General features: G+C 41.7%; 1 protein-coding gene across 2 annotated transcripts; it reads right to left on the reverse strand.

The window, feature by feature from the left end:
* Nucleotides 1–24,556, reverse strand: prlra (prolactin receptor a). Of its 2 annotated transcripts, XM_085279830.1 has the most exons (10): nt 24,417–24,556; nt 22,844–23,131; nt 14,958–15,052; nt 14,503–14,635; nt 6,011–6,180; nt 4,826–4,995; nt 4,479–4,620; nt 3,827–3,923; nt 2,244–2,313; nt 2–1,896 (listed from the first exon to the last, which is right to left on the reverse strand). In XM_085279830.1, exons 3-10 carry the CDS (start codon nt 15,028–15,030, stop codon nt 853–855), a joined length of 1,899 nt encoding a protein of 632 aa, XP_085135956.1. In that variant the 5' UTR covers nt 15,031–15,052; nt 22,844–23,131; nt 24,417–24,556; the 3' UTR covers nt 2–852. The 2 variants fall into 2 exon arrangements, with proteins under 2 accessions (XP_085135957.1, XP_085135956.1); XM_085279831.1 differs by lacking the exon at nt 24,417–24,556 and having other exon boundaries at nt 1–1,896; nt 22,844–22,904.
* Nucleotides 24,557–24,674: the final 118 nt, after the last annotated feature.

Below are 24,674 nucleotides of genomic sequence, written 5' to 3' on the forward strand. Positions count from 1 at the left end.
AAAAAAATCAACAAAATTCCATTACTGAGTTTTTTTTTTATTTTGTTATAAACATGACTTTCCACAAAGATTTTACATTTCATGTTAAAACTATACATATATTTATATAGGTACGTGTAGGCTATACAGACATCTGTGCATACAGGAATAAAGAGCAGTGTTGTACGTTACCATACCAAGTAATACAACACTACTCCGCCTTCCAAAAATCTAAATATCTTTGCAGATTAAAACTGCAGGAGGTGTATTTACAGAAAAACATTCTCATTCTCTCTGAATGAAAAAATAGAGCAGTACATTCTCACTTTTGCTGTGTTTTGTTGTGTTTGTTTTTAATTTTAATGCTATACATATTGTAGCTTTAGAGAAAGCAGCTTAAAAATGTAGTGTTGGTATCTATAAGGAAAAGGGAAAATACACTCACATACAAAAAACTGAGACAAAGTAGAAGGTCGGGGTTTCTGCAGTTTTTAACAGATAATCACAATTACTATATGGTATATCAATAGGATCGATGAAAACAACGTTTATGTGCCAGAGAGGATGGTTCATGATAGACATCCAGTACAATCAGGATGCTCATATAAAGTACCACGTGGATTTTTAGAAGAATTACAAAACTCAATTAAGCGCATTAGTCAAGATATTCAATAACAATTATTTGATAATCAATAGTGTGTTACTGCTCTGCCCTCAGCAAAGACATGTCTCTTACAGGAGAAGAAGATAAAAAAATAAATATACATTGTCTTGGCAATTTTTTTTTTTTAAGGAGTGTTAGTGCTTTTTCGTATCTTTCAGTCCTCGCCTCTTGCAATGTTCTACAACTGCCAATTTGGGCTGGCATGTCTGCTAAGTGTCCAGGGAGAACATAGTGGCAGTGTCGACATACCCACTTACTGCCAGAACCCTTTCCTCCTGGACCGGCAGGGCAATGTGACTGCAGGTTGTTGGCTTAGGAGTGTTAATAGCGATGGAAGATGTGTAGCAGCTCTCGGCTGCTCCAGCCATTTCCATGCTCTCTTCTTCCACCACCTCTCTCTGGAGCAGCAGCACATTGTCACTGTTTACCCCTTTCACTTTGCTGTAGTTGTCTCCATGTCCTACCCAGGAGCAGGCTTCTTCACGGGTATGGCCTGAAGGAATAGGATGGAGAAGCACCTTATTCTCCTCATTGACCCTTTGCACTTCAACATACTCAGTCATCCGGGTGGGCAACAGCAGATTCCTGGGCGCATTTCCGTCATTGATGGCTGAGATGTTGCGATCGCTGTGGGCCTGGAGTTGCTGGTGGACATCTGTCTGGGGATAAGGTTGATTATTATTAAAGCAGACCTCCCAGTAGCTTGATTGGAGAGCCTTTTTGATGCAGTGGTCTGAGGATGGGGAGCCCGGAGGAAACTGGGTGTCAGAAAGGCAATTCTGTTTGTGCATCTCAAGTGAGTTGTGTGGATCCAGTGGGCTTAGGCTGTAAGGAGTCACTGGGGAAAACACAGAAGGCCAGGTCTTAACCTTCTTACTTGATGCATCGGGGCTAACTACATCTTCATTAGCACATAGTATCGTTTCCTTCTCCCAGGCTTCTTTGGGCCCTTGTGTCTCCGTCCCAATTTGATCTCCCTCCTGATTTTGTTGCTGCTGTTCCTCTTTTGCCGCGCCACTCTTATCCATCAACAGATTGTCACTGTCACAGCTGCCCCGGCCAGAGTCACTGTCGGATGCTGAGCCTATGGATTTCAGGCAGCCGTCATGATCCTTGCCTTCGTCGACCATCAGTTCCTGCTGTTCTGGCACATACACTTCTAAGTATTCTACCAGCAAGTCCTCATAGTTAGACGTGGTTGGTGGGAAGTCAGACACCACCAGTGCGCTGAACACCTCGTCAGACTTGCCACTCTGCACACAAAGAGTAAAACTACTCAATGCAATTAGAAAGCACTATACAAATATGTCTGTGAAGGTTCTCAGTCATCCAGGTCATCGTAGTCAAAGGAGCTTGCAAAGAAAAGCGTCTGGACTTCTTTAAGTTGCTTGAAGACTATAAAACTAAGGTTTATATCTGGGACTCTCCACCATTTGACCTTAGAACTGAAGAAGCTTCTTGGATGAGAGGTGAAACGTCTTCAAGCAACTTAAAGAAGTCCAGACGCTTTTCTTTGCAAGCTCCTTTGACCACTATACAAATAGACATTTTGTCTGAATAAGTAGCCATCGAGACAGTGTTCATAATGTTACCCCTTTACCTTGAGAAGCTGCTTGTCAAAGCCTTTGATTTTAGGACCAGGGACTGGCGGCAGCATGCAGTGCTTCAGACTTTACACACAGACACACAAAAGGCTTTGTTAGCAGCAGTTGAATATCACAGATGTGATGACTATAGTCAGTATTTTACTTGCAGTATGCTACCAAAGCCCAGAATGGTCACATTATCGCATGAGCTAATACAGTTATTTATAGTTGATTACCTGTGAGACATTTAATCAGATTTTTCTTTCCTACTAATGGAAATTTATACACGTGAATAAGATCATTCTGTGGTTTGTTTTTTTTTTTACAACAAAGGAAGGACTGAAGTCTCTGCACAGAAATATCCTTTAGCCATGTCTGGTTTTACAGAACAGTGTGAAAAATGGGCACCAGTGTGGAGTATTGATTTTTCTTGAGGTAAAGGGATAATTCAGCCACAACTCATAAGAAAATGTAAAGAATTTCAAATAATTTGATAGCTAAGTAATTGCAGTATTTTAGTAATAATATTCTACTAAGTGTAAATGTAAGTGTGAAGAGTGCTTTGGGCTTATGTAACATATGACAAAGTACAGTCATGGTGGAAAATAATTACATCCTCAGTCAATTCTAAGGTTTTGCATATCACAGTGTTAAAAATAACTATGTAGTCCTTAGCAGGTCTTAAAGCTCAGGTAAATGCAAGCTTTGATGGACCAAAGCTCATGACTTATTACACTCTATAATTATTTTAAAAAAATGAATAAAACTAATGCAATAACTTAAAGTAATTGTTTTCTTTGGGACTTTGTCAATCTCTCATTTCACTGTGAAGGAATTTTGGCACCCTCTTCTCTATAGCATTGCTTCTCTTCACTGAGGTTTGCAGGTATTCATTTATGCACAGCTCTTTTACGGTCCCATCACAGCGTTTCAGTCAGGTTGAGGTCTGGCTGGACTTTGAGACTGGGCCATTACAGCACTTTAATTCTTAATTTCTCTTTTTCAGCCGTTCCACTGTAGATTTGCTGCTGTGCTTGGGATCATTGTCCTGTTTCATGACCTAGATTCAGCCAAGCTGTCAGACAGATGGCCTCACGTGTGAATACTTTGGTATACAGAGGAATTCATGATCGACCTTGACTGAAAGGCTGCAAAGCAAGCGCAAATCATCAGCCCTTCACCGCTGTGTTTGACAGGTGCTATGAGGTCCCTGTGCTGAAATTCTGTGTTTATTTTTCACTAAATGTGGTACTGTGGAGCAAATCTGACAAAACCTCTGTTCGTCACACTTGCATTTGATTATCAGGAGCTGGCTGCTACTTACCGTCCTAATTTCTATAGAAGCAGTAATTTCTGCATTTTGCCTTAATATTTGTTAAATAAGGGACATAGTCTATGTCATTTGCTGTTGTTAATATGAGTTTGCGTTAACCTTTCAAGACATCATCACAGTTGTTTTGTCCTTATACATAAAAGCTTGTATCTGATTGAGGGCGTACTTTCTTATTACGTTCTGAAATTGCACAGAAACAATACATTTAAATAAATAATAACCAGCATTTTAACAAAGCAAAGTGGTTAAGAAGATCATTGTTACCTGTGGCTATTCATGTGTATCAGCCATATGAGGATCAGTAAAATGAAGGCAGAAAAGACTAAAATGAGGATCCAGACAGACTTTTCCCGATGGAGATCTGAAAGACGCAACATAACAATGTGTGGGTGCTTCAGCAGAACAACGCAGTATCCATCTTTTTTTCTTCTTCCTGGGTTTATTATCATTACATCATGCTAAAGCGAGGCAAACAAATACTTTTCCCAAGAGGCTGCATGACAACTGGGATTGTTGTGGAGGGCCGTACCAACAAACTTATAAATATTATAATACTGAGCAGAATTCCACTTTTTGGTGCGACCGTCCAGTTCCGGTTTGTCATGTGGCCCCTTGGAAAAATAAATATCCTGCAAAAAAAGGTAGTAAAACCACAATGACGGAATACGATTTCTAGTGATAATTAAATTGGTTAAACCGGTTCCTTTGCAAAGAGCCAGATTAGCTTCCTTCTTTAACTTCTAATCTTCATGCTAAGGTAAACTAACTGAGTGCTTCAGATTATAAGAGTAGCTCTCAACAAGAAAGTGCTGTAATATAGATTCCAAAATGTTAAACTGTTCCTTTAATAAATAAATATATCCTATACAATATATAATAATTAGTTAATGCAAAAGACAGTTGGCGGATGTCTTACACTCTGGAACTTTGACGTAGGAAGTGGAACTCCATTCACTCCAAAAGCCGTGATCGGGCTTACAGCGCACCTGAATAAGGTATGTACCACCTGACCGCAGGCTGAAAATGTTAAACATCTTCTGCTGGCCCGCAACGTGATTCTGGAAACACACATAGTCAACAGAAACACACAAATCAGTTAGTCTGTCAGGCTGCCAATATACAGATTTGAAATGTTCAAAAACCTGTCCTTTCACTAACACATCGTGTAGTTCCCTTACACCAGCCTAGAACAAAGTTTCAAATTTGAAAGGCAAATACTTCAAAGAGCATACCACACCCTGAAATGCGCTGAGACCTACGTACCTCCCATTCGCTTTCCTCCTCCTCCAACTTGACGCGGAGCTCATAGATTAGAGTGATCCAACCAGAGCGGGTGTCAGCCTTACGAGGTGGTTCCCAAGACACTCGAAGAAAAGGCCAGCCCTGATCCTTCATTACTGTCACTTCTAGCTTTTCTGGAGGATGAGGCTTGACTGGAGCAGAAGAGAGAAAATGTGAATGAAAGAAAGACAGAGCAACAGCAAATCCAACAATGAATAAAGATTGTATTACTGAAAAAACAAACAAAAAAACCAATAGGCATCAACAGGGCTTGTGAACGGCAGCAGGTGAAAACACTGCAGGGTGAATTATCAGCTGTTACACAGCTAACAAAAGGACACTCCCAGCGGATAAGCACCAGCATTGCAGGAATGACCTTCAACATATTTGTCGATGTGTGTATTATGACATATAGTAGTGATAAATGTCACTGTTTGGGCTTTACGCTATCCTCGTGGAGACACATATCTGACAATTGTGAGGTAACACAAAGAAAAAGATAAGCAGATCAGAACAACTCGACACACTTCCAGTTTAGGAGGCTCAAGGACGAGATGAATACTTCTCTGTTAATTTACTCTCCCATTTTAAATATTTCATGAATATACTTTTTGTTTTGAAGGATGGAACTACTTCTTACTAAAGTATTGAATTACTTGCATTAAAGTACTTTATTTCTGTTAGCGAAGTAAATGATTGTCTAAAATAACTGGACAGTGTGCATTTTTGAAGCAGGAGAAAAGAGAGCAGATTTTCCATTGCAGTAAACAAGCGTGCATGTGCTCAAGTGTGACTGGCCCCCACCAAAAACACATTAGAAGCTCATAAATGATAAGGAGGTAAAAGAAATTCTTGTTACAATTTCAAGACACAAGAATGTTTTAACTTTGTTTAATTTAGCATTAGTTAATGCTAAACTTAATTTCAGTTGATTTTGTAGATCGTGCATCAGCTAGTCCTTTAATCGCTGCAAAGGAAATTTCACTGTGGACATTAAAAGGTGACCTTTAGTGAGCAGTTACAGCATAACGGGAGGGGGTGACTAAACTCCAAGAGCATTTGCCACAGTGTAGCGCAGTGTGCTGCCGAGCAGCTGTGGAGCTGCTTTTTTTAATCCCTGTGGTGAAATTATGAAAACCCCTCCACCCCTGCCCCCAGTCCCCTCACCAATGTAGACCACGTCTATATCCACAGGGTCAGAGTAGGTCTTGCCCAGTGCGTTGGTGGCCACCACGGTGATGTTGTAGCTGACCCAGATGACGGTGTCGTTCTTGTTAAAGAAGCAGGAGTTCTTCCCGGCTGTGTGGTAGTCAGGACACTCGTGCACTACGTTAGAACTGCAAGAGAGGCAGAGGAGCGGCATGCAATCACAGGTGTGCGCTGGCATTGTGCTTGCACAGCCACATTAAAATAACAGTGTACATCCTCCCTATTCCTGACACTGCACATGTGTGTGAGAGTGACGAGAGGAGACAGATGGTGAGAAAGTGTGACTGCAAAATAAGTGGAGGCCATCTTTTTTCTTTCTTTTTTTTTTTACTGTCAAGCTGCTAGGATGTTGTATTTAATTAAAGGAGACACAGAAAATAACTTTGGTATTGTTTTCTGTTTGAACTGCAGGTTCATATCCCAGTAGACCTGGGTGTCATAATGAACACAACTGGGAGTGTTTGCATATAGAACATGGGAAACAAATTGTTGCTGCTGTCGCAGTAACTAGTGACGACTGGTCGGGGGACATGTTCAGGTGCGGACAACATGAGGAAAAATATGTGAGCCTCTGAATGCTGGTAAAGCTGCCTGCGACAAATGCATGCGAGCTGGAGACGGAAAAAATAAATTAAATCAATAAACTTTGGTTTGATTTCAGAAAACGTGGGGAAAGTGACTCATGTCATCTCTATGGTGAGCAGAACTTGCACAAACCAATTAATCAAAGTGTATTTGCTCTGCTGCTACACACTATACCACAGTGAACTGAAAGTTGAATACAAGAAGACATCAAAAAAGGAGAAACAATACAAAATACTACACCAATAATATAGCATTATAATGGTATTACTTTGATTTATTTATAGAGTTACTGAAAGAAGCACATGTGATGTGTCAGGAAGCCATGGCCTCTGTCAGTGCGCCCCAGGGTGGCTGTGGCTACAATGTAGCTTGCCATCACCAGTGTGTGAATGTGTGTGTGACTGGGTGAATGACTGGATATGTAAAGCGCTTTGGGGTCCTTAGGGACTAGTAAAAGCGCTATATAAATACAGGCCATTTACCAGGCCATTACCATGGCAAAACTGACTAAGTGGAAAAACCTATCCTAATAAATCTGTGCCATAAAGCATTTTAGGCAGAACATTAAATGCAAGATCATCAAATTAAAATAATGATGATTCAATTTAAGTTTCTTAAAGAAAACTTTGGGTACATACATGTTTGCAAGCTGCACAATTAAGACATGACATGTGCGCAGTGAAACCCGCCCCTGCACATACCAAACCAAACAAACAGGCACACCTCTGCTGCACTTGCAATAGTACAACAAGTATGGGGGAACAAAACAGGAAAGCTGATGTTAAAGGGAGACAATCTCAAGAGCGGTGGAGAACTGAGACCTTCTTCGTGTAGTTTAAAGAGCCAGTCTGAGATTTCTTTTCTCAGTCCAAACACCAGCAGAGATTGGAAGCCACTGACTCGAGGCAAAAAGCTCCCGAACTGAAAGCAGCAATATATGTTTCTTCTAGCAAAATCACAAAGTGATGGAGTTTCATCACAGCAGAGGAAATTGCTGAATCTTCGAGGTTTGTGGTTTGTGAAAGTGCAGCATTTATTTGCAGCCAATTTCACTGCAGATGTCTCTCTTACAGGTGAAATATGTGATGAAAAATCTTTTACTTTTTATTTTCTTCATGAAATTTCCCACAAAACCGTTGTGTTGTGGTGCAAGAAAATATATGCAAGAACAAAATTACTGATTAACATATTTAGTACATATTCAGGCTGGTGAAACAGGTGGTTCACTATTGCAAAAATGTATGATATCCAAATCGTTTCGGATCTCAGGAGCTTCACAGTTAAACCTCAAAAACAATTTTTGTAGCATGGTGCATTATATTATTGTGAAAACGGTCAAAAGACATAAACTTGGACTACATCTGTTTCTGTGTGGACAATGTAACAACTTGGAAACGATTCCGTGTGTTCCCTAATAATCCACCCTGGATGACACACGGAGTTCAACAACTTATTCGAACAAGGAACAACGCTTTCAAATCCGGGGACCAGGAGGCATACAGTGCTGCCAGGGCCAACCTGAGAAGAGGCATCAAGACTGCCAAGCAGCAGCACAGGAGGCGTATCGAGGCCAGGTTTGAGAACAACACAAACCCAAGGCAGGTCTGGGAGGGCATCAGGGCTATCACGGACTACAAAAGAAGAACACCATCACCCTCAGCCGACAGTTCTACTCTGGCTGAGGATCTAAATCTCTTTTATGCCCGTTTTGACAGGGAGAAAACCGACCCTGTCCTGTCCCCTCTCCCCTCAACCGACCCTGCTCCGGTCCTGAGCACTCATGAGCTGAGGCGTGTGTTCCGGAGCATTAACACCAGGAAGGCGGCCGGGCCGGATGGAGTGCTGGGCCGGGTGCTAAAAGACTGTGCTGCGGACCTGGCGGACGTCTTCACCTCTATATATAACACCTCGTTGTCCTGTTCACTGGTACCATCCTGTTTCAAAGCAGCAACCATCGTTCCCATCCCAAAACAGTCAAATGTCACATGTCTGAACGATTTCAGACCTGTGGCACTCACCCCCATTCCCGCCAAATGCCTGGAGAGACTGGTCATTAAACACATCAGAGCTGCTTTTCCACCATCCCTGGACTCGCACCAGTTTGCATACAGGGAGAACCGGTCAACCGAGGATGCGATCGCCACAGTGCTGCACACATTACTGAAGCACTTGGAACACAGGAACACCTATGCACGGCTCCTCTTTGTAGACTACAGCTCGGCTTTTAATACCATCCGGCCATACAAACTCCGTCCCAAACTCCACCAACTGGGACTTAACTCCTCTCTGTGCAACTGGATTGTGGACTTCCTCACTAACCGTAGACAGAGTGTCAGAGTGGGTAAGAACACCTCTTCCACCCTTGTGGTCAACACCGGTGCCCCTCAGGGGTGTGTTCTGAGCCCTCTGCTATACACTCTCTTCACCCATGACTGTATTTCCTCCTGCGCGTCCAATCTCATTGTTAAGTTTGCAGATGACACTACAGTGTTCGGACTTATATCCAACAATGATGAGACAAACTATAGGACAGAGGTGCAACAACTAGAGTCATGGTGCCACGACAATAACTTGGTCTTAAACACCAAAACGACCAAGGAGATCATTGTAGATTTCCGGAAGAGGGGTCATAACAACCATCTGCCTCTCTTCATTGGCAGTGAGGCGGTGGAGAGGGTGAGCAGTTTTAAATTCTTGGGGGTAACTGTGACCGAGGACCTGTCCTGGGGCAACCATATCACCTCAGTTGTACGGAAGGCCCAACAGCGCCTCTACTACCTGAGGAGACTGCGGAGCGCACACATTCCCAGATCTCTGATGTTGAACTTCTACAACTGTGCCATCAGCAGCGTTCTGACGTATGGATTTCTAGTGTGGTTCCCCAGCTGCACCAAGGCCGATCAGCAAGCACTCCAGCGGGTGGTGAAAGAAGCTGGCAGAATTATTGGAACAAGTCTGCCAGAGATCAGTAATATCTTCCCCACTCGCTGTCTGAGGAGGGTGCACAGTATCCTGCGGGACCAACATCACCCTGCGCGCCACCTTTTCCATCTGCTGCCCTCAGGGAGAAGGTACAGGTCTATACAGGCCAGAACATCCAGACTGGCCAACAGCCTGTATCCACAGGCTGTGAGGCTCCTGAACTCTCTGCCCCCCTCTCACGGACAATAACCATATCCAACTTCTTAATAGCAATGAACTGGTCTGCATTGGTGCATCATATCTTTATTCTCTTCCCCCTCCTGCCCCCCCTCTTTCTTAAATAGATAACTATCATATCTGATATCATATCTCACAGTACAATAATATTGAATGGGTTGCATTGTTGTATTTTGTCATGTTTCTCAGGTCTTTGTCTGAATTTCTACGAACATTATTGCTAAGGATTGTCTTATTGCATTGGAGTCACACTGGGTTAAATATGTACACTTGGGTTTTAAGGGGTATTTATTATTTTCTTCTTTTTTTTTTTTTTTTTTTTGGGTTGTATGGAAGCCCCAAACGCAATTTCATTGTTCTTGACAATGACAATAAATAAATAAATACTAAAATAAATACTAAAAAAAATACCCCCACCACCACCACCACAACTACCTAAACCAATTTGTTTAGGTAGTTCTTATCGCCCAAAGTAACATCTAGATCAATGTCAGGATCTAGTGTTTCCCAGCAGGAAGTGGCCTTCAACCTCTGGGTGCCTTCATGCCATGGTTTATCCACTGCCATATCTTCTCTACTGTACTCTGAGTATTAGAAAATACTGTAAGTTAGCTTACGTGTTATATTAAGGAAGATGAATAATCCGCCATTGAAGACTGGAATAGTTGGAAAAGAACCTCAAAAGTCATAGCCCTCTAAAAGGACTATATGTCATAGAGGGTTAAGGGATGGACTAGTTTTTGGCAGGGAGCAGTGACAAAATAGATGTGCATCACCTTCAGGCCTTTATGCTAAGCTAATCAGAGCCTTAGTAAAAGATATGAGGAACGTTAACTTTGCCCTCCTCTCTCTGTTAGGTTTAAGGCAGGCTAGACTTGTTCTCCCTGTTTTCTTTTCCTCTTTGCTCTCAGGTTGAGTTATGGGCGGATTGCTCCTGCCACTGCCCATGGGTGAAGAGTAAATGGTGGTAAAATTTACCACCATTTACCACCATTGTATGGTGGTAAATTAGAGCCTTATGTTTGACGTTTGTTTGCAGCTGTTTCGATTAGTGATTCCTGCTTCTTGTCTACTTCCGTGTTGTCCATCTGGAATTCTTGGCAAGCTCATCAAGACACCCACCTGTCAACCTTTTTGGAGTTCAAGAGCTACCACCGGACAGTGACAGTACACCAAATCTAATTCTGAGGCTTCCTGTGGAAACAAGGACTTGCCTGAATATCACCTGCCTGCCCACTCTCCTTCAAGTCTCCTCAGTCGTCCTTTGATTCCAGTCTGCCTACCAACAACCCCTCTCTCGGCCTGCTATTCACCAGCCACTTACTGATTTTGTGGACTGTAAATAAACCTTTTAAACTTCATGTCAGCTGCCTGAGTTTGCTCTCTGGGCCCAGCCACAGTCAAACCTTGACAGAACGATGTAGACAACCCATGGACGCAGCAGACTGTATTAGGTGAACATGAGAAGGCTTTAACATCTATAGTTCAGCAGCTACGTGAAACACATCAGTGGGTAGAACAGATGGGTAATGCACTGTAAATAATTCACTCCAAACTGTCACCTTCTCCCATCCCGGAAGCTCCGGTTCAGGTCAGTGTGCCCTCTCCTGATGCAGTTGCCTTTTCACAGCCATCCCTATCTCACCTGAACTATCTGGTGGAGAGCCAGGTCACTGGGGTGGATTTTTGCTTTGGTACTCACTACTGTTTCAGTGCTCTCCACGGGCCTTCTCAAACAATTGTTCACAAAATACTACTGTTAAGGGTCTAGGCACTCAAATACACTAAAGCATATTTACTATGAAACCCTATAGAGTCTGTGTCCTACACAGTATTCATTAAGAAATCTCAAGTTAGTTTGTGAACACTCTCTAAATGAGGAAGAAGCAGCTTGACATGTATTCAACCTGCATCAAAGTCTGTAGCAGAGGTTCTACTGAGTCCAGGGTAATGGCTGAGACAGGGTTGGAGAAAAAAGCCCTAAGATGGACATTCTATGATACCCTTAATGAGCAAATGAAGGATGAATTAACCTCTTGCAATAAGTGTTTTGAGGAATTATAGCCCTTGCTGACCTTATCGATACCCACGTCAGAGAACGTGTACAAGAAAATGGGACCATTTCCAGTCTCTGCATCTTACCACCCTGCCTCTTCCCTCAAGCCGTCTATACAATCTTTCCGGTCCTAAACACCTTGCCATGGATAAATACATCAAGGACTCCCTTGACAGCAGCATCATTCAACCGTTCTCCACTCCAGTGGGTGCGGGTTTCTTCTTTGTAGAAAATAAAAGAGATTCTGCGACCCTGCATTGACTATGAGGGTTAAATCAAATCACTGTAAAAAATAGGTATCCTTTTCCCTTAATCACCTCAGCCTGTGAGCCACAGCATTCACAAAATTAGATCAACGTAATGCTTATCATTTGTTCCATGTCCGGGAGGAGGATGAATGGAAGACGGCATTTAACATTCCATTAGGTCACTATATATGGTCATGACATTTAGTTGAACCAATGCCCCCACTGTCTTTAAGGCCTGGTCAATGATGTCTTAAGAGACGTTTGAAACATCTTTTTGTTTGTTTTTTGGATGATACCTTGAGACCCTCGAAGAACTTCATGTCTCTGCAAGCAGGTACTACAGAGACTACTTGAAAACAAACTCTTCGTTAAGGCCAAAAAATGTGGAATTCATGCTAACCATGTGACTTTTCTTGGAGACGGAGGTGAAAGCTGTAATTGACAGGCCTGTCTCCGCATCCTGGAAACAGCTACAACGGTTCCTTGGATTTGCAAACTTTAAATGCTGCTTCATCAGGAATTATAGTCAAGCTCCAGTACCATTAACCGACTCACTTCCTTTTCCAGGCCATTTAAATGAAATGGAAGTAGGAAGCAGATCAAACATTTCAAATGATCAAAGACAGGTTTAACTCTGCACCTGTACTGAACCATCCCGATCTGTTAAAACAATTCATTATTGAAGCGGGTCTCTCGGGTGGGGACAGTGCTAATGTACAGAAGCCGACGATAAGCCGCATGCCTTCTTTTCTTGGCACTTGCCTCCAGCAAAAAACTATGACGTATTCAACTGAGAGTTACTTGCAATCAAAGTAGCTTTAGAGGAGTGGAGGCACTGGCCAGTGAGAGCTGAAATACTATTTATTGTATTGACTGATCATAAAAACCTAGTTTATCTCCAAATGACTCAAGACAAGCAAAGTACAAGCAAAGTGGCAACTATTCTTTATATGTATGGCTTTATTTCAACTTTACCATAATTTATCTACCTGGCTCCTGAAATGTGAAACCTGATGCTTTGTCTCGTCAATTCTCCACAGAGTCAGACCCTGTTGAACCAGAACTCATCTTGCCATTCCAGTTCATATCTAAAGCTTGGAAAGCATTTTGTGAGGCCCTGGGTGCTAGCGCTAGGCTAACCTCACCCTGACAATCTTCTTTTTTTTTTTTAGTTTAAGAGCCACTGCTGGGTAATCACAGTCACAGTTTTAATTACATGACTTCCTCTGAAAAAAAGGAATTACCTGAAAATCACCTGCCGGACCACTCTCCAACAACTCTCCTCAGCCTCCCTCAGATTCCTGCCAATAACCACTTTCTCAGTCCGACTTTCACTGCTGACAAGTAAACACTCAAAGACAATCTGAGCTACTGCAGTCAGATTCTCTCTGCCCGACTTTGCTAATTCCCTTTGTTAATCTCCCCACACCTTTCCAGAATACAGAGGTCATCTTCCACACAGGTCATCAGCCAGGTACTGATTTTGTATACTTTGTACATAAACCTTTTAAACTTCATGTCACTTGTCTGATTCCCTCTGAGTCCAGCCACAGTAAAACCATGACACTATGTGGCCATATGCTTTGCATATCAGGAGTTCAGTATCATTCTTGTCAATGTGTGGCTCAGTTTTTATCAGCCTCTTCACATGCAACACATGCAGCCTAACATACAATATAAGTTTTGTTCATTTTTCTCTCTGTTATTTTATTGGGAGGGGGTGTCGTTTTTTTGCCTTCTTATATTCCTGTCAGTTTGACTTCCTTTGATTGTTTTCCTGCCTTTTTCAATGTTTGCTTTGCCCTCATTAGTATCACTTGTTTTAATCTAAAACACCTGTTTCCAATCAGTCTTCTCGGTGTACTCATAGTAGATTTTTAGTGTCCCAGTGTTCTCCAGTCGTAATAGTATTCCCCATCACACCTTTATTAACCACTGCATGACCAAGGCCTGCCTGGATTGTTTACAGTGTTTACAAACTGTGTTTTCACTTTGTAGTTAAATAAGCTAGTAATTCCACTCCTTCTCTGTACATGTGTATCAACCTTGAAGTATTTAAAAATCCATGTTCACGGGCACCTCTTAGCACTTTGCAATCTTTATCCTCTGACACCGTTTGGATTGTTGCCATTTAATAAACCACAAACAAGAACATCCCATTGTGCCAGCTGTACTGATGGAACTCTTCTTTTTATTAATATGAAAAATCATTTTTTTAACAATTGCCAAGTGCTTACACTTCCCTTTATAATACATTATGTAAAGGGCCCTGATATACTAATATTATGATCTGTGTTTATATGAATGAACTAAAAAAACAACTATTACTCAATGTTTGTGGCTACTAGATAACATGAAGTAAAATTATAACAAGCTTGGGCGCTTCTGCGCGAGTTTCTTACCCTTCTTTCCGATAGTAGAGAGCGTATGTAGTAGGCAGGCCCCCATCAGATCCTGGCTTCCACCAGCATGTGAAGGTCTCTTTCTCTGGAGAACGGCATTTGATCTCTGTGGGCTTGCCAGGTAAACTATAACCTAAGACAGATATTAGATGGAAACAAGGAAACATAGGAATTTACTAGACTACATCCTAAACAGTGTGTCAAGCCTAAGCAATGAAAAAAGGCGAAATTTTAAATTAGATGAGAAGATGAAAGAAATAAAACTTTAACGTGAGTTGAGAGTAATATGAAACAAAAAAAATATCCACAGATGAAACTCAGCGTTGCTTAGTGCTTATTAATTATGCAGATCTGGCTCATGTGTTAACCAGCTAGATCACACCTCTCGGATATCTTAGCTCATTGTCAGAAACCTAAGAAGGTGCTAAGACTGAGTTTCAAGCCAAAACACTTACGCGTTCCGTCTGTGTGCGGCACAAAGGCTGGCAGCAACAACAGCAGGAGAACTTCTCTGACTTTCGTCATCATTGCACCACAAAACCTTGTTGGGCTGAAAAAAACGAGAGAAGGAAAGGAAGAAAGAAAGGTGAAGACGGAGGACTTGTCTGATCTGCCCTCTGGACAAATCAGTTGACCCACAATGTTGATTGCACATCTTGTATTGAGTTACAACACACTTGAATGACAAACAAAAACTGGAACATGCAGCCCGTGTGGTTTCTTATTGTGACACTAACCTGTTTGACGGTGAAGTGTTACATGCAGAGCTAAAATTAGTTCAAAGCCCTCCGCATTTAGAAACAGACGGTGTGAAAAGATTTTAACCACAGGTGAAATAACGTTATAGTCAGTGGTAAAGAAATATCCAATATCGGATACGTTGGATCAGTTTATGCTGAGAAACCATTTCGATCAGTTGCTATGAATATGAATCATAAGCCAAAATGGTAAACAAAGTATCTGAGTAAACGAAGAGTAAAAAACTGATGAAAGACGAAACACCTTCTAGAGGATAATGTGCTGTTTCACTAAGGATTAAAAAAAAAAAAGCATCCACTCTGTCTCTGACTACCTCTACCAGCTGGCACACACAGCGTAACTGATTGCATAATCTGTGGTCGGGCTTTTGCCCCGACAACACACACAGCAGGAGGCTGATTTGCCTTGCTGGAAACTGGCTTGACTCATCTTCTCATGACTGGAAAATCTGCATTTGCTTCGGCATGTGCTGATGTAGTATCAGTTATTACTCTGCACGACCCTTTATCTCTAAAGCCATTGGACGGCAGGGGTAGTGTAGATGCAGGGGGTATTAGTTAGAGGTTAAATAGATGGGAGAGCTAATGTTGCATGAGCGATAAGGCTGACAGAAAAAAAAAAAAAAACTTCCCTCACATGTTATCTCACATGCTGCCTCCCTTTTCTTTCATTGCTGGGCCTGAACATTTGTTAAGCCAGGATTTGACCTGTCAAATGCAAGGATCCTTTGACCAACCCCCAACCACCAGTACATCCAAATATAAAGAGGGGCATGATCACACTTGAAGTGCTTTTTGTGTGTTTTTTAAGGGAGCACTTGATGCAGTTTAACCTGAGCATATGCAAAAATATGCAAATAACACTTTTTCTTCAACACAAAGCTCTGAAAAACTAGAAAAAAGGGAGATTCAAAAATGAGAAAATTTGTGTAAGGGTAGTGTGCAACTTGCTTCTTATTTGCATGTGAAAAAATAAAAAACAGGACAGAGGCCCTGTTCTGTGATTAGACTTTTTTAAAATCAAGAATATAAAATAACCATTTCATTACAAAGTGTCCAAACTGAGCTGTTTGTTTTAAAAGGTGCCGCCTTGACTCAAGAGATCTCCTAGATGTTCGTGGCATGTTTGCCGTCACCTTGACATGTCATGACATGATGTGAAGTACTTCGCTGCGCATGCTTTAATGCGCCGACACTGAGCGTGGGTGGAAACATGAGAGCCCTGCAATAAAATTGCATACATGCTATTTCTAAGAATGACAACCTAACACACGCCGTGAAAAAACACAAAACTAGACAAGCATAGGCACAGACTGACCTTTTTTCCATGAAATACGTCAAGTTTTTTAATGGCATGTGTTTCACAACAGCTAAATTCTACATTAACAACGTGCTGAGGTGTAAGGCGCAGGTGTGCTTGGGCATGTGCTGTCATATTATGTGTAGTAGTATGCTAACCTACAGTATTACTAACTTGTTACTAACTTTAAAAAAAAAAAATATTATTATTATGGTGCCTTCATTTTACTAACGTCACCATGATCTGATAATTGGCATTAAGATCAAGGCACTGGATTAGCCTCCTGCTGCATATAGCCTTCTTACGTAACCAGTAGTCCAAACTGAATAAGCTGCCAAGCTGGAAAAGTGCTGGCCAACAGAGTGAAGCTCTTCCCTCAATATTACTGAATAATCCTCACTGTATGGATTCTCAAGTGTGTTTTGCAATAAACAAACAAAAGATTTTACCACCACATTTATGAATTTTAAAGTTTGCTGTAGTACTTTTTTAACATCTTGCCTCTTATTAATATCATTCCTGACTATGATGAGACCTGCATCATGCATTATGGAAAAAAAACAGCATTCGAGTCACTAACATGTAATGTAACATTCAAAAAAAAAAAATGCTGCACGTCTTGAGAATGAAACCCAGACATGTCTGTTCGTGATCTGTAAATAAGTAACTGCATTTACTGTCGACCTCTAAGGTAAAAAGGCAAACGTGCAGAGAGGTGGTAGAGTTGCTGTTGTGCATAAGGTTTCATCTAAAAAATAGAAATAAAATGAAAAGCTGGGAAATCAATGCCCGATAAACCTTCTGTTGGTTTTAGCATGATCTCCACACGCAATGTAAAGATGACGCATGACAAAAATATCCAAAATCACTCAGTCGGGTTACTGTGAAAATAGATTCATGCTAGAGATTATAAATCATTCAGGATTTTTGTTTGTCAGCAGTCTTCCAGTGTCATGGTACACGTGCTGGATGATGAGGTGGTAAAATGCGAGCAGTGAAGCATCGTCTGATGTGGTTGTACAACAGCTCCACAGCACAACAGCTCACCTTTGCACAGCTGATGAATAAAGAACATTCCTTTCTTATGCAGAGTCACACTTTCTCAAGAGACCTGACCGACACAGCTGAGCTATGGGAGACGTGTTTCTGGGAACCTGTCTTTCTCTCCTGGAAGGTTATAGAGATTGAGCATGCAAAGTGCCCAACATATCTTCAATCATTTACTACGCATCCACTTATGTCCTTATTTAGAAAATAACAATTTCCCCTCCTTGGGGCGTAAGCACGTCTGCGGAGGCACTAATACATTTGAGCGTTTCGGGGCAGTATCGTTGAGAAGATATCGATTTAACAAGCCCGCAGGTTTGCCATGATCTAGCTCGCAAAGTTAATTATCTTTGTAAAAGGATAATAAACTGTACAGTACAGTTTGTATTTCTGACCATGACTTACTGCACAGTCTGGGTGAAGAATATATAAAGAAGATACCATAAATCACTCGGATTGCATTCCTGCTCAGACTGGAACAGACCAAACACATTTCCTGGTACTGAAGTAAAAACCGGTTTGAACACTAGTTCCAGTGGAATTCGAGGAACAATCAAGTGTAGAAACCAGCAGAAAAACGACATGCAAAGTTGTGTCAGAGCAGTTTTCACAGCAATTAAACAAATCTAAAAAAGACAACCTCTGAAGTTAACAAAAACATGGCCTTTGATCACTTCAATTGACCTTGTTAGGACAAACTTTAAGTCACACAGTTGGCAAATTACACTGACCCGTGCTTGTGTTTAAGAAGGTTCACTGTACTGTAGGTAGCTGTTTTCAGTCCATATTTTGCCATAAATAACCAGCAGAGCGAAAGGTCTGTTGGGGATCCAGGCTTTTATTGTCATTGTGGCACTTGTGGAAAAGGTTCACGATAACACTGAATACACTGGCAGGGCTTAAATTACACAGTAACTAGGATATAGTGGCATCCCACTAAAATGACAGCTTGGCTTCTTCTTTTTCTTTTTAAAGAAAAACACAGCCCACCAATCTGGTTATTCATCACTTGAATAAAGTCAGTGCAACAACTTTCACATGTATCAAAGTCCGTATTATGCTTTTTGTGTTTTTCCATGTGTTATGTGCCAAATGGAAGGTTTGGAAAAGTAAGAAAGGCCCAATCATGTGCGGAAGAACTTCTTCTCTCCTAGTGAAAACACTGCTCTTTAGGGGGTCTACTAGAGCTGGGCGATAGAACGAAAACGATATGTATCGCGATATAACTTTTCTCGATAGAAAAATTAAACTATCGCGATAGACCTCGCCGCTCTTGTCCTCTTAAAAAAAAAGAAAAAAAAAAGAACAGCCAATCCAAATTAAGTAGCGCAGAGCCGAACCAATCACAGCCACAGCGTCACGTCACGTGACTTGTTACGTACAGTGTAAGTGCCAAGCCGCACATGTGTATTTGTTTGGGAAGCAGCCAGCCACCCTACCGCCAGGGTAATTAAGGAAAAGAGTGAGCCGACTAGAGAAATCAACCGAGCGTGACCGAAGGTTACCGAAGAGAAAACAGATGATGGTTCCAATGCCGGAGAGATTGTCGAACGGAAGAGACAGAGAAGTTCCGTAGTGTGAAGGTATTTCGGCTATTTCAAGTCTGACAAAAAACAGAGTAGCGTGCACTGTAAATTGTGCCGAAAGCAAGTCTGGAAATACAATAAACTGGTGCATGCGCTACGTCCACACGTACCCGGGTATTTTTGAAAACTCAGATTTTTCTATGCGTTTGCACCTTTCGTCCACACGTAAACGGCGTTTTTGGTCACTGAAAACGAAGATTTTTAAAAACTCCGTTTTTGCATTTACGTGTGGACTAGAAAAACGGAGAAAACGCAGCGTCAAAGGTGTGCGCCACGTTATTGTTTCGGTGAAATGAATTTCTACAATACTGTTAATTCTACTCTCTGCAGTGTTTAAATGCTTACATATACACACAGTTACTGTCCGTCCACACATACGACTCGGTTCTGCTTCTATGCCCCAGCTTCGTTTACTATTTCCCACCGAGGCTTCTAGACTTCTGATTGGCCAACATTTCTGCACGGTTAGGAATCTAGCGCCACCTGCTGCTTTGGCATGTTCATAGCAGCGTTTTCCTTCATTTCTGCCTTTATGTGTGGACGGGATTATTTTTTAAAACGAAAACGGAAAATCTCCGTTTTCATAAATACCCGTGTACGTGTGGACGTAGCCTCAGTCTCTGACTGGAAGCGCTAATTCGTCATTCGGCTTTTGTCAGACTAAAGTAACTGTTAAAACTGTTTGAAAAGCTCAGCTATACAACAAGGAGAGATTGAGAATTTCCTTTTAGTTCTCAGTTTATTTGATATTGACAAAAGTTAGTCAGTTTTGTCTGTTCTTCTGTTAAACAAACTAAGATTTATTTTTAGAATTAATATTTTGTTTCTAAGTGGAATTGACAATTTAGTCTGTTTCGTTTGTTCTATTTTGAAACTTAAACGCTTTAGCGGCTGCCTTTTGTGTAGTTTGCAATATTTGCCTTTATTTATCTGAAAAAGTCTCATGTTCCTTAAGTACATCTACCCTGTTGAATTTATTATGGGAAATAAATATTTAAATAAAAACAAGCTGCTGATTATTTCACATTTTACTTGTGAGCAACGGCACATTTAAATCTTACAAATATAGTTATTTGGCTTATATCGTGATAGATATCGTTATCGCCTGAAATGAAAAAAACATATCGTGATATGAAAAAATCTTATATCGCCCAGCTCTAGGGTCTACACATTCCCTATTTTCAGCAACTTAAAGCCATCACAGGCCGACTAACCATTGGTGATATGAAATGGGCAGGCACCATTTTCTGAAGCCAATATTAACTTAGAGGTGACTAAATGACAACCAGAGGGCAAATCGTATGCACAGTGAGAATCTGGAATGCTCCTTAGCAATCAAAGCATAAAACTTTTGATACGTAGATGGGCCTGAAAAGCCCACCCAGCTTGTTGTAGTCCTGTCTTTTCTTCCATTACTTATTTACATGACTGTGTGACACATTTCCATAACGTCTGCTTAGCTAATCAAAGAATGACCAGCCATCTTAACCAAAACCAGATTCAGCAAGCTGCCTCCCTGTTGAAACTTCTTCTAAGCTCCACTAATTCTAAGGTATGGGCACCTTATGTGCTCTGCTAAGTAGCTGCTCTTTTACCTACTTCAAGACAGGGTGCATAGTGCATAAAATGGTGTAAAACATTTAAAATATCTCATAAAGACTCTTAGTTGTTGTTGTTTTTTTTTTTTAAATACAGTGTGTGGGGCCTGATGGGGGCCTTTAACTTGCATTCTTTCTAATGGCTAACAGGGGGCAATGTTCTGGTTTCAAAAAGAAGTGCGGACATTGAAAAACAAGGGAAAGTGGGGAAAACAAGCCCTGCTCCGTAATCTCGGTCATCGCTTTCCTAATGAATTTGTTGTCTAAATAGCCCGTAGCCCATGGATAAAGCAGGACAATCTGTAATGTGTGCTCAACGCTGGTAACTACGGGCAGTGCAGCGTCCCTCTGTTTGTCAGACAGATACTAAAATTTCAAATCTGAAACACCACGACGGCAATGGCAAAAATGCTCAGCTTGAGGTGTCACAACAGCCTTTGCTAAAGGCTATTTCCATCCTCTTTTACATACAGACTGTGGATGCATTAATCCATCACTCGGAACTGGGCTTGTTGAGTGCTGCTAGGATAACTGCTTAGACCAGTGGCAGTGTCCATTGTTTATCTGTTATCATATCAATAAAGGCAAAGCAGCTAAAACAGAACCAAAACAGTAAAAACAGATCCTGCTCTCTCTCTTTACTCTTAAGTACAGATCACAGAGAAAATCCCTCATGGGTTGCCTCTTTCTTTCAGGAACAGCTTTTTTTCTTTAGCTTTACTTCATTGTTGCATTATAAGGTGCCGCTTGTGAAATTATACTTGCCTCATTTTCTTGGCCAACCTGTATCCTGTGACCGCTTGTGTTTTTGAGCCACTCAATTGCAGGAAAAGAGATTTAAGGACGTCAGACCACGCACTCCTCACTACCTGCAGCAATAATGATCCCACTGATCTTCGGCCTTGCTTGGTTTGTGCGATAAGGGGGATAACATGTATTTATTAACCGTCTTTGAAGAGAAATATTCCTTCGAGTGTCTCCTGTGAGCTTCTATGACAAATCTAGTTGGTCTGAAGCTCCATGTTTTTAATGTTGTAACAATTTTCTGATAGTGAAATGTCTCCTTAAATATCTAAGGCATATGTTAGACTTGATGTAGGTGGCTCTAACAGTGTTTAATTGTATCTTCTGCCTTGTGCATTTCTTATAGTGGGTGTATATTGACATCTTGTGAAATATTAAAAAGCATAAACTAACTGGGCTGAATGCACTTGGAAAGTGGTGGGAGACCAAAATGAATGCCTAATTGGAAACTATAAGAAGTGTGTATCAGCATGTAATTCCCTTACAAAACAGCATTGGAAAAGAGGTTCTGAAGGCGCTTAATTTTTGTGAGTTATCACTAATTTCGACGCCAATTACAACCTTTTCCATAGCAACAGTTGCCGCAAAAGCACCAGCTACTATTGATGTTAATATAAAGCCAGTCAACCATGCACCTAACATGCACACACAAATGATATCTGTTAAACTGAACAGGCTGGATCTTGGAACACTCGCACTGCCCTTGCTCTTCAACTGTGATCCTTACTTCTTGGTTTGCAGCATGCATGACAAAAAAAGCCAAAACGGCAGAAGTGATGAAACTTACATGGACTTTATATCACAGCATCAATCTGCACGCAATAGCTGTGGTTTTATAAAGCCTCAGTGTGGGTTGCTAAATGCGGAAAGACTCGGTGAGCTGCAGGGAACTAACACTGTAATCCAGTACTGAGTTGATCAGCTTGAGGCTATAAGGGCCAGTGGCCTTCCTCACCTTTTCCTAACTAGACTTAAAGCCAATAAAGCATGGAACAGACACAGGAAACCTCATTACTCCTCTGACCCCGCGCATCATCATCATCATCCTCCCACACCGGGAGGGAGGACGACAATCTCAACCCCTGCGTGTCAGCTGTCAGCAAGGGAATACGTCTTCATCCAGAACTAAATCCTATTACACTCACTTTTTATAACTCCGCAGGCAGCGCGCCGTGTCACCTCCACGTCACGCACACTTGTTCCTGATAATAAAATATGGAGTATGCATAGAGAGCATTTATGACTTACCTGGATCGAAAGTTTTTCAGTCTCCGCCGCCGTAGCGACTTCGCCGCAGGCTCCCGGGAGAGCGGGCTTTTAGACACCGACCTGTTCCTGTGATTTAACGCGTTTCACCGACAGCTGAGAAGAGGAGCGCGCGCCGGTCAGCTCAGCCGTCCTGTCAGCGAGATTATCGCCAACATCCACTGTGCGCTCTGCGCTGATCCCGGTAGGGTGGGGTGTGGTATGGCAGCTCCGCCCATGTACGGTTAAGGTTGACACCGCGGACCTGAGGTTTCGAGGAAGTACTACCGACTGGCAGAACAAGTTTGACATGGAGCCATCAGAAAGCGTAACGACATGTGGGGGAAAGAATAAAAGACAAGAAGAAAGAATACGTTTAGTGTAAAGTCTTGTAGATAAAGTTGATTTATGAATGTTTAATCAGTGGGAAATAAGTGCTGACAGTATTGCCTCTCCCTCTGTCTCTGTCTGTCTGCCCCCCCTTATTTGTACACGTGTTTGTGTCACCCTGTGGAATTTGGTTACATGTTATGGTTAAGGTAACGTTCCAGGAAATCAACGATCGCGCAAAGCAAAATAAATGGCCAGGTGTGTTTGTGTGCGAAGGTATACGTTTGGTGGATGCCCTGCACACAAAAACGACATAAACATCAACAACAACATGCATTTGGATTCATTTTTTTTTAAACCCCCACATGGTTCATGACAGAGATGACTGTTATTTACCCGCTGTTCATGGTGTTTGTACCCATGTGCTTTAAGTGTCATGCTTTTGTGTGTGCATACGTGTGGTTGTGGGGGCAAATTGCCCGCCCATGTGCTTTTTTTTCATACAAGAATGTAACATGTAATATTCTATCTTTTCTAGTTACATTTCTTTTCTTTTTCCCTTTTTTTTTGCACTTTAATGAAAATCTTGTGAAAGTGCGTCAAAGACTCGGCACTGATGGTTTGGTAAGGGTTACTACCACACAAGTTTCAAGCTGAGGAGAGCCACGGCCTCTTTGCTGCTACCTTAGTAACTTTTACCCCCTCTGTGTATTAACAAACATTGTAAAACACATAATCAGACAATCAGAACAATGTGTCCTGCTAAAACAGCGCTCGTCCTCTCCTCTCACGGGGAGCTGTAAACATTGTAAGGTCTCCCGGTAGGCTTTATTTGAAGTCCTTCTTCCTCTCTTCATAGGCGACACCGTCCGCCCGTGATTCACTGTTTTAATTTATGCTCCAGCCATGTGCGAGTGGAAGATTTGTCCCTACTGTTCCCTCTCTCTCTCTTTCCATTTTTATTAGCAGCCTCAGGCCTTTATACGGGGTCATCCTCACATAGGTTATACACAGGACGAGTCAGCTACCACTAGCCGCAGAGATTGAATGGGAAAGAACTGAGTGCATTTTTTAACTGTATATAAAAAAGAGTAAAACACAAAATTGCACAGAAGCGTGCAAATAACTTGAAAGAATGGCGCATTGTTGAAACTTTACAACAGGATGTAGCATAACCCTGAACATTATGTTCCCGCTTGAAAGACGGCAAGTATCTCTATGTGTATCTCAAAAAAAGATCCCAAACCTGCCGCTGCAGCGTTTGCAGAAATGAATACACTTCTAGCGACTTTGTTTCCAAATCGACTCTGGATGCAGCGAGGATACAGACGGAGACAGGAACAGATTCCTTTCGGGATCTTTAGGGATCGTACGTGTATCCGATCATTGTCTGTTGACGTAAATTTCGTTTCTTCTCATTGTGTTTACTTTCTTGGAAACCACACCTAGAGAGATCTAACAGGCTCAGATGCCAGCCCACATGTGAGTTTATGCCAGAGATGGG

This window comes from Mchenga conophoros, linkage group LG7, assembly GCF_057382185.1.
Source record: "Mchenga conophoros isolate Kocher_MC1m ecotype Shallow Benthic linkage group LG7, M_conophoros_male_GT1.1, whole genome shotgun sequence".
Taxonomy (NCBI): domain Eukaryota; kingdom Metazoa; phylum Chordata; class Actinopteri; order Cichliformes; family Cichlidae; genus Mchenga; species Mchenga conophoros.

Excerpts from the sequence above, each read along its gene's own strand:
- prlra (XM_085279831.1), bottom strand. The coding sequence starts at position 15,030 with ATGATGACGAAAGTCAGAGAAGTTCTCCTGCTGTTGTTGCTGCCAGCC. Across the intron at positions 4,621-4,825 it reads AGGAGGAAAGCGAATGGGAG|AATCACGTTGCGGGCCAGCA; the intron begins GTACGTAGGTCT and ends GTGTGTTTCCAG. Across the intron at positions 1,897-2,243 it reads TTGACAAGCAGCTTCTCAAG|AGTGGCAAGTCTGACGAGGT; the intron begins GTAAAGGGGTAA and ends CTTTGTGTGCAG.